This window comes from Cottoperca gobio, chromosome 24 (assembly GCF_900634415.1).
Source record: "Cottoperca gobio chromosome 24, fCotGob3.1, whole genome shotgun sequence".
In the NCBI taxonomy this organism is placed as follows: domain Eukaryota; kingdom Metazoa; phylum Chordata; class Actinopteri; order Perciformes; family Bovichtidae; genus Cottoperca; species Cottoperca gobio.
Window position 1 is genome coordinate 8,160,488 of NC_041378.1, and position 15,661 is coordinate 8,176,148.

At 43.0% G+C, this 15,661-nt stretch overlaps 1 protein-coding gene across 4 annotated transcripts in view; it reads left to right on the plus strand.

Moving 5' to 3' along the window:
• Positions 1 to 4,509: 4,509 nt before the first annotated feature.
• The window catches only part of stxbp5a (syntaxin binding protein 5a (tomosyn)), an 87,320-nt gene continuing 76,168 nt past the window's right edge, over positions 4,510 to 15,661 (plus strand). For 3 of the 4 annotated variants that reach the window (XM_029462778.1, XM_029462779.1, XM_029462780.1), the window contains exons 1-2: positions 4,510 to 5,193; positions 7,559 to 7,656. In XM_029462778.1, the coding sequence (XP_029318638.1) occupies positions 5,056 to 5,193; positions 7,559 to 7,656 (236 nt within the window). In that variant the 5' untranslated portion in view covers positions 4,510 to 5,055. The remainder of the gene's footprint in view (positions 5,194 to 7,558; positions 7,657 to 15,661) is intronic. The other variant, XM_029462777.1, reaches the window with a different exon arrangement.

Below are 15,661 nucleotides of genomic sequence, written 5' to 3' on the forward strand. Positions count from 1 at the left end.
ATATGTGTGATGATACTGGATGTCCTCTCACTTGTTAGCTAGTGCTACACTGTGTAAACTTGCTGTATGAGGACACAGTGGTTGAATGTTGCAGGAAGCTTTGGGGCCATAAGCCTTAAACTCAGGTGTGCTATGATTTGCTTGATTAACTGCAGCTGTCAGTGAGGGCAGAAGGTCTTTGTCCCTCCAGTTCTTCTGCATGACAGGCAGACAACCTGACCCTCTGCGACCTGCTGTTGTCCCCCTGGGTTTTTTTTCCCACTTTCTTCAGACATCATACAGACTCGCTGCTATAAGGGTCAAACAGGGCTGACGGTGATGCCGAGCTCTGGGGCTGCACGGTGTAGTGCCTCTGTCTTGAGTGTGTGAGAGTGTGACAAGGTCTGTCCCTGTTAGGTGTTAGGCTAAAATCCACAAGAGGTCTGCGTTTAAGGACAATATCACATTCTTTTTGCCGATGTGCATTGTTGGGAGCATTGCCCATTTTATGTAACTCAGCATTCATTTAGTCTTGTTTAGTCATTTTAGAACATTTGAAGAAAATTAGTAAAGATACACAATGGGATACATTCTTGTATAATCAGAGAACATGCAATCCTATACTGTAAAATCAAAGTGGTGAATATGTACATAAAGTCTGTAGATTCATATTTATATTCTATATGCAAATATGTGTAATGTATGCAAATATACATTAACATACAGTAGATGGAGTGTGTTTTGACTGACTATCTGCCTTAAACAGGCTTTTACCAATGCTGATGTATACTTTTGTCATTTGAGAAAAGACTTGATGCTAATGCATTGACTGCTTGATACAGTCAGTCATAGTTTACTGCATGTTGAAAGCACTCCTGGATCTTTAGCCCTCACCTCTGACCTGGGATTAGCACTGAATTAGTGCTCTGCTCACATGCATGATAGCTAATAGATCTGCATGTGCTCAATTTGCATATTTTCTAGGGGTTTTGGTGTTGAATGATAATACACAGATAATGGAAGGGCTGTAGGGGCACAGTGCTCTGCGCTGGTGTAATTGATCCACTTACAGTTGTCGCCAAGAATAAAATTGTCCATGTTGTAGGATACAACTTGCAAGACTGTTAAAACCACTTTGTACGCCTAAAAGACCTTCAGAAACTACAGAAAGATCAGGCTGGACACACTTTGCCAAAAACAGGCCACTGATGAATGCTTATCACCAAAGACTTTGTTACATCCAACCCAGGGAGAGACGATGGGCCTTTTCTCCAGACAATATGTGGAGAATCAGGTCCGCATGTTGTCCGGTGTATCCCTTTCACACACGTATCACACAACAGGAGATCATCCGTGTTCCCACTTACTGGAAATATTCCGTGTGGTTAAGGCGAGTGGGGGTGCCTGGGTAGAGCGCGCAGGAGGAACGACATGATGCGGATTACACCGTGGTCACAAAGTCTGTTCATGATTTGGTCATATGGTGGTCTAGTGGCTTCCAAATAGACCACCGGAAGATTGTGAGTTCAATACCACGGGCTGCCACCATTGTGGCTCTGAGCAAGTCACTGCTCCCGGGAGACTGTCCCTGTAGTTAGTTCACTGTAAATCGCTCTGGATAAGAGCGTCTGCTAAATAACAAATGTATGTAATGCATGCAAGTCATGTTTACTCTTTTCAACTCTTGTTGCTTACATTTTCAGTCTCAAATAATTGGACATAGCTTATGAAATGAAATCATCATACTGTACGGCTTAAAGAGCAAATATTGGTCAAAGGAACAAATACAACTATATCACTTTAAATGGGATTTGCACATCTGCTAGACCATCCCCCTCTATCTTTTCTGTCTGTCCTATATTCTCTTTACACTTTGGCCCTTTACCAAAAAAAGAAAAAAAACACTCAAACAGAGCTGCCTTAGTGGAAAGCCTTATCAAAGAGCACAAACACAGCAGTCAGACTCAAAATACAACACACACACACACACACACACACACACACACACACACACACACACACACACACACACACACACACACACACACACACACACACAATGCAGCCAGATGAATGGCCCAGCCACAACACAATGGTGCTAAATTAAATCACTGATGTCAGGGTTGCCAAAAGCCCTCCCCTCCAGTCTCCAACATCAGTCACTCACTCACTCATTCACACACATGCAAGGATTGACTAATAAGGACCTCTTTGTTTGCCTGCGTGATGTATTTTGAATCATGCAATATCAGTTGGGGTTGGAAGGTGCTTATGGTCAATTTCAGTTCATTATGCAAATCAGCATTACAACAATTGTTGTCAAGCATCCCTGGTCTGATTACTGAATTAATAATGTGCTCTCTGGTCTTCATATCTTTTTGTGCCCTTTTATTCAATAGCATCTTTATTTCCTTGATGCAAGTAACATCAGCTGCGTGTCAACAAAGGACTCTGCTTACGTGGAAACGCATACGGACACACTCATATAATCAGCATTGATTATTACAATGTGCCGTTATGGTGGACATAGAAATGCCCTTATTTGGACTCTCTCCATGTTGGGACAGAGTTGGCATCAGGTGTTGTTAGCAAGAGCACAAACACAGCTATTACTTCCACCACTGCACTCCTGCCCCTGCTGCCGGCGGCAACCTGTCGAAGACGAACATGTTAGCAAACAGCCCAAACAGGTGGCAACGTCAGTGTCACTCAAGCATGAGCAGCCTCACCTGAGCTTGTCAAGGCTGGTACTTTTATCTGTAACCTTATAAACATTCACAGCTGCCTTCTGTGAACTCTACTCACTTAAGTGCACTTAAGATTGCTTTTACTCTTTGGGGGCCTAACTGGGATCTCATGACCTGAGCCCAGTGCCGGGGCTAGCGGGGGTACTATTAATTTAGGGGTCTGCCGTGAGACAGAAACTACAAAAAGGTCTTGTAAGGTGTATATCTTATTGACACGCTGTAAACATAGTGAAGTTATAATTATACTTGCACACGCCTATGCTTTGCCAAATTGTGGTGGTCTGGAGCTCGGCTCACATTGGCAAGAGGTGTTGTACTTTGGACAAGTCGCCAGGGCTTTACACACAGACAGACACCCACTTACTCCTGATCACACCATGTGGAAATTCAGTCGCCATAACATTTTAATTGTGGGAGGAAACTGGAGAAACCAGAGCAGGCATAAGGAGAACATGCATAGTCCTTACAGTTCTGGATTTGTACCCCAGACTTTCTTGCTGCGAGGCACCAGTGCTAACTAACTGCCCCACCATCCTCCAATATATCCACTTGATGGCGAGTAATATGAAAGTGCTTGTCGAGAAGAGACATGGATGTCTCAAGTCAGCACATCAAACATAATAAATCCTAATTTAATGTTGTTTTGATGGGAACAGTTTTCAATTTAAAGCATATTCCAGCACTAGTTGCAACGAAGAATAAATAATTATCAGAATTAACATCTTGACATGTCGGACAAGTGACATATGCAAAACATGAAGTTATTACCACATGACATGATGGCAGCATAGCCAGGAGCTCAGCGGAGACCTATGGGGCCTTGAAATTAATTTTCCTGTACCCACTGTAACACCTTGTTAAAAGGACATCTGTCAGTCAGTAACTGTAACCAGAACCAGTTAGGCAGTGCCCAAGCAGGGTTTTCAAATAAAGACATGACGGCCTTTGCCTTGGATATTTGTTGTGTTCAGGTCCTGTCAGGGGGAACGTGCAGACACATGGGCCTTTCCCAAATCCATCCCTCCTCAGTAGCTCTTCACTATGAAGTGTTTCTCTCGCATGAAGTCACACTTGCAGCTGTGAAGGGTTCTCCATATTAAGAGCGGGTATAAATAACAGGTAAGCTGTGGGACTCCATCATTAGCAGGAAACAGCCATCACCATGGATACTGATAGACGCATTGCTTGCTCAGCTGTTGGGTTGTTTTATGCACGGTTTCCCTGCTTATGTCTAAACAATAAAAACCAGATCAGAGTGCTATAATAGGCCTACATGAGGTACAAGTTAAATGTATATTGAACGTTATGGTTTTATTTCACCGTTTTCTGAAAATGTCACCACATTTTCTTTGACTTCTTTCAAACCAACCAAGACAAATATAGTGTAAGGAAAACGCAGCACATTAATGCAATGTTTCTCCAATTCCCCAGTCGGGAACAGCAAGCTTTTTATAGTCCATTGCCACTATTCACTATGGTTAGAGATGGCCTTTAATATGTTGAACCTTCCATGCAAGCACACAAACAGAGGCGGAGTGGATAGGGCGAGGGTGTAATGGAAAGAATGGGACTGAGCCCCCGTCTATCTGCTCGTCTGTCTCCACAGACACTCAACGCTGCAGCATCCCAACATCACCAGGTGCAGTGGAGCAAAACCTACTATGTGTGCGTGCGAGAGGGAGGGGAGGGAGAGAGGGGGGCGTTGTCGCTGGGCGCAGATGAAAGGAGGAGAGAGAGAGAGAGAGCGAGAGAGAGAGAGAGAGAGAGAGAGAGAGAGAAAGAAAGAGAAAGAGGGAGGGGGCTGGCAAGGTGGCGGGATTTGTGTTGAAGCTTCTGCTCTGTCAGACATGCGCAAGAGCGTCAGCAGCAGCAGCACCATCACCACCGCTGCGCTGCGTTTCCGCCTTGGCTGAGCGGCGCACACAGCCGGGAGGGGAGGGAAGCCGAGAAGAACAGCGGAGCCACCGAGACGCAGTGGGGCACAGCACGAACTCCGAGCAAATTGCACCGACGCACCAACATCCCAGCAGCCCGTCTCCGAATTTCCACGTCAAGAAGCGATCTGTGCGGTGCGCACCAGAGCCTTCCAGCATGGAGACTGCGCTAAAAAACAAGCACTAAAATGTGAGATTTACAGAGGAAATCAGAAGAGCGAGAGAGAGAGAGAGAGAGAGAGAGAGAGAGAGCGAGAACGAGAGAGAGAGAGAGAGAACGAGAGAGAGCGAGAGAGAGAGAGAGAGAGTGTGTGTGTGTGAGAGAGAGAGAGCGAAAGTGGCTATCCCCTTTATCTTTTGCGGGTGATCTCAATTCTGTGCTCTGCAGTCTGAAAATGAAGAAGTTCAACATCAGGAAGGTGCTGGACGGCTTGAAAGAGGTTTCCTCCTCCACCCCGTCTGTCCAAGTGGGGCCACAGGAGAACCATCTGATCCAGGAGACCCTCCAGTCCGACCATTTCCAGCTCTGCAAGGTGGGCGAGCCTGATGGTTTTATTATACAACTGGTTTCATCACAGTTGGCCCCTTTCGCATGTATTTTCTAAAAAATAATATTCCGTTTGTAGCCTACTGCGCGTATCCCATCTCAGGATACAGCAGGTGCAAGTGAGCTCCACACAATTGATCAATTTATCGGCAAGACATTTTGCTCTGTAGTCTACACTACAACAAACATCTACTGATTGAATGTTTATTTAACATTTTGGCAAGCATCCCGTTTAGAAAGAGAATCATTAAAGCGCTCTGTGCTTGTCCAAGCCATGGTACGTAGCCTGCAACGTACCAACTACAATGCGCATACTGTATGGCGAATGCGCTCTGACTAAAGGACAATACACCTTAGTAAATTCCTGTATGGTTGCATGTATTCGTCCTTTATTGTACTCGGGTATTTCTTAATTAAAGCACTAGATATTTCCGTTATTTCAATATAGGACATCATTCACTGTGAAATTACCATCGTGTGCTGTATGTGTGCTTGGCATGAACTGTCATATCGAGGGGTTGGGCCAAACTGATTCTCTCTTGCATAATCTGCTGGGTTTGGATTAGCAAAACGGGGGTTTTCTGGTTAATATGTGTGTGCGTGTATGTGAGTGTGTGTCATCCCCTTTTGCGTTGTCTTTTCCTGGCAATGTCCCTGTATCCCCTTTTCCCCCGCTCCTCTGTACCCTGCTCTGTCTCTCTCTCTCACACACACACACACACACACACACACACACACACACACATACACACACACACACACACACACACACACACACACACACACACACACACACACACTACTTTACCCCCAGATCATTGATCCATTGGGGACTGATGGCGCCTGGAGTGAGTGGGGGCCTGTTTGAAGAAATAAAAAACATAGCAAATGCAATTTACATACTATGCGTGCTACGTTTTAGCTCACTATAATGTTAATTCAGAATTTCAACATGTGTGCCCAAATGATTTGATTTGGTGTGGTCAATCACCGTGTGCTTGCTATTGATTTCCTCAACATGCACAATGATAACTGGCTTGTGTATATATATATATATATATATATATATATATATATATATATATATATATATATATATATATTAAAAAAAAGGCTTTTAGTTATATTAGGTATTTGTAGGTTTTAATAGCTTTCTATAACGTTGGCTGCCTTGTGCTGTTGGTTTTCTTATTGGACATGATATTGAAAACACAACCTTTTAGATCTGGTAGCTACCACAGTCCATTGCCATTCATATAGGCTTCATCCTATTTTACATGGCAGAGTTTATGTGTACCTCTGGAACTGAGCGTCAGTCACGTGCTTGTTGACATTGTATGTTTTAAAGACGCCAACAACCAACCTAACACCAACATAAGCTGCAGAAGTCAAAGGCTAGGCAGGTGAGCTTTTTTAAAACTGCAATCATCTTAACATTTGTTAGAACTAATACGTTAGAGTACCTGAAGTAACAACTACACAACATAATCTAGAGTCAAGTCAACACACCCGAGGGGTTTAGTGGATCTCGCGTTTGGAAATACTAGCTCAGAGATTGCAGGTTTGATGGACACTGATCCACAGCCATCTGATGGAAGTCTCTTTAAACAAGACTGCATCCTCCCTCCTGCAGCTTCAATGTCTGTCTGGACAGAAACTGTCTGTATTGTTTCTCTGCGGAGAAGGCAGGTGTCTCTGCTGCACTGAGTGCTTCTTATGTAACGTGCTTTAGCCTTCTGCCGCTAAGCAAACAAATCCAACAGCCCACCACCAGCTGACTGATGCCATAAAGCCACACACACACACACACACACACACACACACACACACACACACACACACACACACACACACACACAGTATACAGAAGATGGACAAAAAAACAGAAACACCTTACAATACAATGCACTCCAATAGAAGGCCCTGGAACAAATCATAACTAAATGCTCCTTATTGGTGTGTTTCCCATGTTTTTTTTACATTTCCAGACTTCAGTGTCATCACGACTTCATGTGGGAGGCAGTGAGAGAAGGAGAACTAGATGAAAAGGGTGAAATGGGAGAGAAGAAATCTCAAAATATGCCCATGATTATGAAAGTATCCTAAATAGCGAAGCCAAATATCAGCTATCACGAAGAACAGAGTAACGGTGCATAGAAAGAGCATTTGTTCCTCTCTTTCGTTTTCTCTTGTCTGTGCAATTTCAGGCTTTACATTTCTGCTTCATAACACTTTCCTCATCCATCTGGGACATTTGTTTACCAACAAAACAACACCCCTGCTGTTAAATGTAAATTATTAACACATCCTCTTAATTTTTATTTTTTTTAATCTTTCTGCACATCTATCAGACTGTCCGTCATGGCTTCCCCTACCAACCGTCGTCCATGGCTTTCGACCCCGTGCAGAAGATACTGGCCATCGGCACCCAGAGTGGAGCTCTGAGATTGTATCCTTTTCACTTGTCATTGCCAATGTTATATCTCACTGTGGCCTGCGGCAGCTCCTTTGGGTCCCTGCATCCCTGGGAGGCAGCAGCAGGTAAGTGAACTGATGTCTGAGCTTCCATAGTCAGACGCTGATGTACATTGGTTGGGTTTCACGGTACTTTTAGAGTGTTGTCACATGGTAAGAGAATGATTAAACCATAGATTAAGAACAAGCTTAACTTAACATCCCTTGAATCCCACATTTGAGCTGCTTTTACTAAAGGAATGTCATTAAGAAATCCACATTTAGCTGCATATTCAAGTATGTGCCACGATTTGAGCTGAAGAAGTAAGTGGTTGAGGTAGCTTGAGTCTGCTTCCTTGCAATATGAGGACATTTACACAAACGGGGACAACAGCTTGTGATGAAAAGGCACCCCGGGGAGTCGTATAGCTTTAGAGAACGCCCGCGAGCTTGCCTGTGTCAGGCTGCTTTTACAGGTCCTCCATGTGTTCTCATGCCTGTCCGACAACCTTTGCCAGCTCATTACAGTGTGATGAAGAGCAGTCCACCTGGCTGTCCCTCGTTCCCACCTGCTGGCAGCTATCGCTGTGACTCAGTCTCGATCACCTGCGCTGGAGATGTGAGGATAAAAACAGAGAAACTCACAGGCGGGGAAGAGTGAGCATCGGGTCTACACAGCCATGTTTACCACACTTCTAAAAACACGTTCAGTCCATGTTTTCTGCTCTTAAAAGCAGAGTGAGAGAGACAGAAGAGATAATGATGCACCACTTTTTCTGGAGATGATGTTCTTAAAGATTTACAGCTGAAGAAATTCACGGTTTCTGTCAGTGGTACACATTTATTAGAAGATAGGAGATAAAATCCATCCTCTGGTAGAAGCATTATGTCAGGGCTGATGCAGGAATTGGTGAATAAGCTTAATGGGGCTTATGGCTTGCCGGCTGGTACATTACTCCTGTGAGCTCCAGCCTGAGTAAACTCAGTATGAGAAAAAAGTTTTACTTATGGTGTAAAAGAAGCCTTTAACCAGTGAGCTTAGAGATCAGAACGCTATCCCAAGTTTGGCTGAAATGATCTTGTCAGATTGTTCCTTCTGGCTGAAACTGGTCACTTTGAAATTGAATAAACAGAGAAATCTCTTGTGTTTGAGTGATGTGGATCAGATAGTCTTATCAGAGTCAGGGGAAGGTGAAATGGGAGTCATCCATCTATTCTTTGGTTCTGGTTCTCTTCCCTTGTCATTTGCTGTTTAGTCAGCCCTGTCTTTTTATCTGATGAGAACGATACAAGCATGGCACAGATGAAGGGGGCATAGTCGAGATTTCACGATTAAAAGAAAATTCACATTGCTATGCCGCAGTTTGTGGGTTTATCTAATGTAATTTAGTTCAAGTTTAATCTTTTTGCATCTTTTGTGAGAGACATCCTGGGTCTCATGCGCTGATCGCACATCTTTGTCCTGGAGGTCATTATTTTTGGCAACTCGCAGCTATCGGTGTCTTAGCATGTTTGTGTGTATGTGTGTTTTGCTTTCCTGGCTGGCCTGCCAGGACATTTGGCTGCACTCCTCTCCCATGGAGGATTACAGGAAGTGGCAGATCAAGGGCCTCAGCCTGGCAGTGGGGCAGAGGACTGAGAATTACAGCAGGAACATGAGGTGTGTGTGGATGTGTGCATGCGTGCGAGTGAATCTGTGCGTATATGTCTGTGTACGTGCGTGAATCCTCCGAGGAGACGGCTGATCTCTCGAGCCACAAAGCCAATCACTTCTGTGATCTCCCAAAACTGTCCCATGTTTGATGCTCGCCACGGACTCTGCTGCTGCTTCCACTGTCCAGCTGGGAAGATGACAATGTCCCTTTGGTGTTGTCTGGAGGAGGGGAAGAGGGTAATAGAGAAAGAGGCCGAGGGAGCAGAGAGAGGGAATAGATTGGAAAGAGTGAGAGAGGCAGGCTATCCCCCTGCTTCAAGATCTAATGGCCAAGAATAGAATCCTTATTGATCTGTGTGTGGTAATGCACTGAGACAGATATGCCCAAGTGCACACACTGCTCTCAATTGTTTTCTGTACATTTTCTTAGCAGCGGAAATAAGTCGTGTGCATTTGGAAAACAGGTTTTGCTGTGCAAGCAATGCACGCATATTAGCTATTCATCAGATTAGCGGTGTCATTTCGAAAAGAAGCAAAAATGCTGTGTTCGAAAATGCTGAGTTATAAAAGCTCTTTTGGGTTGGAGTGTTGAGACAAAGGGTTTGCGATAAGAGGCAGGGTTGCAAAAAGAAAAAGGAAGCTTCCTTGCTTCCTTGTTCTGCATGTCCTTTATTTCTCGACCAGGCTGAACTCAATTTGTTGCACTTATGTCTCTTGTCACTGCATCTAATATGGCTCAGACCCGACACATTTGGCCAGTGGTTGAATAGTCTCGCTGTTAAACAACATCAGCAGATGGTTGTTGACACACAGCATTGGTGTCAAATGTTCATCAGAGCTATAGATGATGTTCATTGATATTAGTCCCTCTAGACAGAAAGATTACATTAACCAAAGCATACAGCCCAATCTAAAGGGGGAAACACTTGCTACAATATAATCGTAGCAATAAAGAAAAGTCTCTGGCACAATTAACACAAAGTGGAATTATAAACACCACCAGTAACCTGTAGGACCGGGAATGGAACCTCAATAGTTTCATGAGTACCAACCAAAAGGAGTCTGTATAATTTAGTTGATCAAAAACTGTGAAAAAATATCTTGTTTACTTATTCACCCATTAGTTATTTTATGGCTGCTTGTGTAAAAACAGCAGTAAATATACTAATGCATTATAAATAAAACCTCAAAGTTATAAGGTATCTGATGGAAATGGTATCGAAAGATTTCAAACAATACCCACAGCTAGTTTTTTTAAATATTTCGACGAGGGTTTAATAGAATAGAAATAGAAATAGAAACAAATAATAGAAAGAAAAAGTCCCCACCCCTGATAATTGAAATGTATACTCTGCTGATCTAGTTTGTGTTAAAGGCAAGCTTAATGTGGGTAGAAATGACCAACTTTTCCAGAGCAGTATGTAATGGGAGATTCTGTTACGGATAGAAAACATGGTGCAGTGGCCTTGTTGGATGATTTTGTCAGTTTAACCCTATCAAGCTAGAGTCATTCGCATGTGTAGGTATTTTTGTGTGTATGTGTGTGTGTGTGTGTCTATTTACTGGGTGGTCTGCAGCTGTGTGTGTGTTTGTGTGTGTGTAACAAAGTGGCGGCTCATCTCTGCGGAGAGACGGCTCTTTACTGGTGGTGGCCAGGAGAGATGGCAGCACTATAACTCAGAGACTCCATGTGAGCCAGCAATTGATCAAATTTTCGCTCCATGCTCTGCCAGATTATCTCATCGGCAGGCGCAGGGCATCATAGGACTCACACATACAAATGGGGGCACAAACACACACAGTCACACACAAAGTTATTAGACATTCGGAGGTGGTAGAAGTAACACACATGTTTGTGCTTTCGCACACAGGCATATGATGTTCGGTGATCTATACAAATGTTAGTTTATGTGCACACGCAAATACTGTAAGTGTACTGATTTACACAGGAGGGCAAAAGGTTTGCAGGTGCGGGCCGACAGTGTTTGCAGAAACAACTTTGTACACACACTTTCACAAACACACACACAGGCTTTTCAGTAACTGCTGTGACGGGCAGTGGCCGTATTTAAGCTTTTGGTCGTAGCACAGATTGACTCTGACATATCTCCATCATTAATCTTCTTTCTGATTCACACAGTAAGTCTGCCATCCTCCAAGATGTGTCTCTACAGTCACAGGAGAACCTCACTGAGCCATGAGTTCTCTAACTGGACTACTGAATAGGAATGATTTTAAAGTGCTGAAATAGAAATTGTAGCTCAGCAGTAAATGTTGGAATTGTTATCGGTATAATACATCTGAAAGTGTGCAATTATAGCTTACGATCTGTACAGAGCTTCACAGTGTGTGTGCATGCATATTTCTCTTTATGAACACACTTTGATGGGAATTTCTATGTATGTTAGAAATCCCTAAAGCATTGTAATGTGATATCAACTTTTGTTTCACAGGGTAGTTCACAGATGTCTCTAACAGAACAATGGCTGTATATCATTTATATATCTGTGTGATTATGGTAATGGGTTTTGATTGTAATCAGCAATTACAGAGACTCTCTGGCTTTGTTTCTGCATGTCTTCAGCAGCTTCAGAGACAGAGGGATAGCAAGTGGTGAACAAGCGTTTGCTCTCTTTCCAGTTTATTGTTTAAATAGTGTGGGAGCTTCTTTTCAGGTCACAGATCATTTGTGCATTCATTTATACTTCTATATGTTTTCTTGCATCTTTATTCTCATTCCAATTTTTGCTCTCTCCTTATTGGGGTTGACAGTTGCGAGCTAACTCTTCTAGATGGCTCTCCATAGTGCAAACCAGGCCTGGGGTTGTGTGTTTGTCTCTGTGCTCAGTTACGCAACGAGCGGCAAAGACGAGGCTGACTGAGACAGCAACGGTCTCATCAAAGGAGTTAAGCTGCTGCTGCGGCCACTGTGTTATATACAGCGTGTTGTATGTGTGAGCAGATTGAGTGTGCATCGGTGGGATCAGTACATTTACCATTTGCAAGTAACAAAGTTGCATCTGTGCTCCAGTTGTGATTTCTAGGAAAACTCATTACTGTCATTCCTGAGTCAGTAGTTAGCGGGTTTAGCTAGCACCAACATATGTGGGATGAAAGACTGGGAAAGAGGAGAGGTATCGCACAAAATCAAGAGGGATTAGTATCTCATCCTAGTTGACCTCATTTTACTTTTCACACAAGCGGAAGGAGGATTTGTGGAAGAGAAAGATGAGAGAAAAGAAGTGAAGTCATCTTATTGCGTCTGATGAGAGAGTTTAATGGCGTGTGTCTTTTTAAAGAGTTGCTGGTGGGGTCGGCTTGTGACTGCAAGATGGCATTTAAAATAAATGTAAAAAAAGGTTAAAAGTAGAGTCCGTTGTGAGGTCACCAGAGAGCTGCCGAGATGCGGCTTTCATGTCAGTTCAGTCCACATCAACTTTACACCATTACTGGAACGAAGTATGTATGTGTGCGTGCGTGTCTGTTCATAGTAGTGAAGTACTCTTAATCAAAGACCCCTTGTGTACCGGGTTTCATCTTTCATGCTCTCCAAAAAACACTCAGCTTCCTCTGTTCTGTCAGTTCTTAGAAATGGAAAACAAATTTTGCTGCATCGGTACTACAACAATGTATTTGCTGCGTCTCTCTGTCAAATATCCTGACAGTGTGTCCTGCTTAAGTCCTTTAGCCTTGACAAGCCCCAACATGGGATCCAGGTTTAGGATGATTAAAGTTGAGCTGCCATGTTACTTCTCTTCAATAATTTAGTGTACATTTAACTCCAGCTTTTACTCCTCTTGCTCCCTGCCCCTTATCTCTGCCAGCTCCTGTTCAGCTATCAAGCTTCTCCACTGTGGAACCAACTCCCAATTTGTGTTTGGGGAGGCAGACACCCTCTCCACTTTTAAGAGTAGGATAAAATACTTTCCTCTTCGATATAGCTTATAGTTAGGGCTGGCTCAGGCTTGCCCCTTGAGTCAAGCCCCTAGTTAGGCTGCTATAGGCTTAGATTGCCGGGGGACTTACACCTCTCTCCTCTACCGTTCTTTATCTCTCTTTCCTCCTCTCCCTCTCTATCTGTATACATTCATGTCCCTTAAATGCATGTTGCTAACTCAGCATTCGGGGCATCATCCCCGGAGTTTCTGTGTCTCTCATCTGGCAGGTTGCCACTATTAAAGGTTGCATCTGGATCATGAATCGTGGCTGTGACTGTTGCCCTTGTGCTGCCTGACGCCCACGTTAATATGTTTTGGGGATTTTTTTGACATCCTCCTGGATCCATCTTTTTCGTATTTGATCACGTCATCATTTTGTTGATTGATTAGATTGATTGTCTATCTTGTCTATTGTCTATGTAATTTTACTGTTTTACTGTTTATTGTGTATACACAACATCTACTGCACGTCTTTACTGCGTTTCTTTTGGGGAGTTTTTCATTGTGCGGTGCGAGGGTCTAAGGACAGAGGGTGTCGTATGTTGTACAGTTTTTAAAGCCCCCTGAGACACATTTGTGATATTGGGCTATATAAATAACCTTTGATTGATTGATATATTTAACTGTCTTTACATACATTATAGTCCTGCTTGAGCATGTCTGCATGTTCAAGAGAGACATATGACTTTGAATGTTTTGCCAGTTTACTAATAGAAACGTGCATATGCAACAAAAAAACCAACACAAAACCTATTCATGCACAAATATACAGAGCCTTTCTTCTTCCCGTGAGTCATGACAAATTGGGCAGCCATGTGATATTTTTCAATGTTATTAGAGGACAACCAATCTTGATGACCTGGAGAAAGGTTAACAGCGAGGGCTGCTGTTGGGGATGAATACTAAAGACGTTTTGTCTGGGACAGTGTGTGATTTCGGCCTTGTTATCAAGTTTTTTTTGTAAATTAGGATCGTTACTTCACTGAAAGATGCATATAACATTTATCAAACTTTGATACTAGACGAAAAAATTATTCTTAAAAAAGCTCCTTTAAAGGGTCAGTCTGCAAACAAAAATAAATGGACAGTAAGCTGTAGAGTAGTGCATGGATGTGTGGACATGTGTGTGTGCGTGAGAGGTCACCAACCTGCGCACTAATTATTCCCAACAGACGGCCGGCAACGGTTTGAACGGCTCATCGTGTGCACACAGTGTGTCATGTGGGCTGGAGAGAAGAAATGGGTTCAGATTTGCACACATAAACTCAGAGCAGAGGGTTACCTACTGTACTGGCTGATGGTCGGCTCTATTCTGACTGCTTGTGGACGAGTAAAGCTACAATGTTTTGACCAGGCAAATTATATAGTGTTTGCTGCTCTGGGATTGCTTGTCACAATGTTTTGAAGTGCTAATTAGATAGCATACATTGAAAGTAAACAGAAAAATATCTAAAATTACTTTCAAACTTTACACCGAACCCCGATGATGGATGCTGCAGTTCTGGAGGCATTGGTTTTCTTTCAGATGAAAGTTGTTGAGGAATGTTAGAATTTGAAAAGAAGTATTTAACTTGGCAGTATAAAATGAGGAAGCATCCACCTCGGATGTGCTTCTGACAGCTCATCGTGAACACAAAAATCTTCGGCTGTGAGTGGCAGACACATTTCCCCATGGTCAGACAGTACCATGGGAAATGGCTCAAGAGTATATAAGAAACACTTTACAGATTATTACAATTTGGATCTTATTTTCATAGTTTTGGCCATCATTCTTATTTGTAATGATAACATTATTTATCTGTTGTTGTTGTTTGATGCGATCTAAGAACGCAGTGACGTTGCTAAAAAGAGGTCTGACAGGGTGAGGAGCAACAGCGGTCTTATTTGTAAGAGAAAACGAAAGAGAAACAATATATCTAAGTCGTAAACACACATTCGATGACAGAAGCTGTGGTTGGTAGGATCAGTTCACATTTTCAGAATATTGTGGCCATTTTTTTCCAATCGATGTCAATGTTATTCATGGCTGTAACTAGCTAGCTAGCTATGTAGCATGATGCTTTCAGCTTGATGCTTTTCCTTCTACCAGGCGTAGTACTGAACTTGCACACAGCTTTCAGTTTTAGCTGCTGTTGTCTGGACACTCTTGCTTAACTGATGGCTTGGTTATAATCCGTTTGATCATGTGACTGCTTGATCATTGTTCCGTCTCACGTCATTGTTGCAGTCTTTGCCTCAGCGATATCTATGGCGAATACAAGGTTATAACAAATACAGAAGATAAAAATGGCCAAAGACCTGAGTTTTAATAAAACGTAATTATCCTTGAGCTGTTTGGAGGTACTGATGATGGTGTTGATTTTGCAATACTCTTTTATTTGATCAACATGTCATCATTAAGTGTGTAG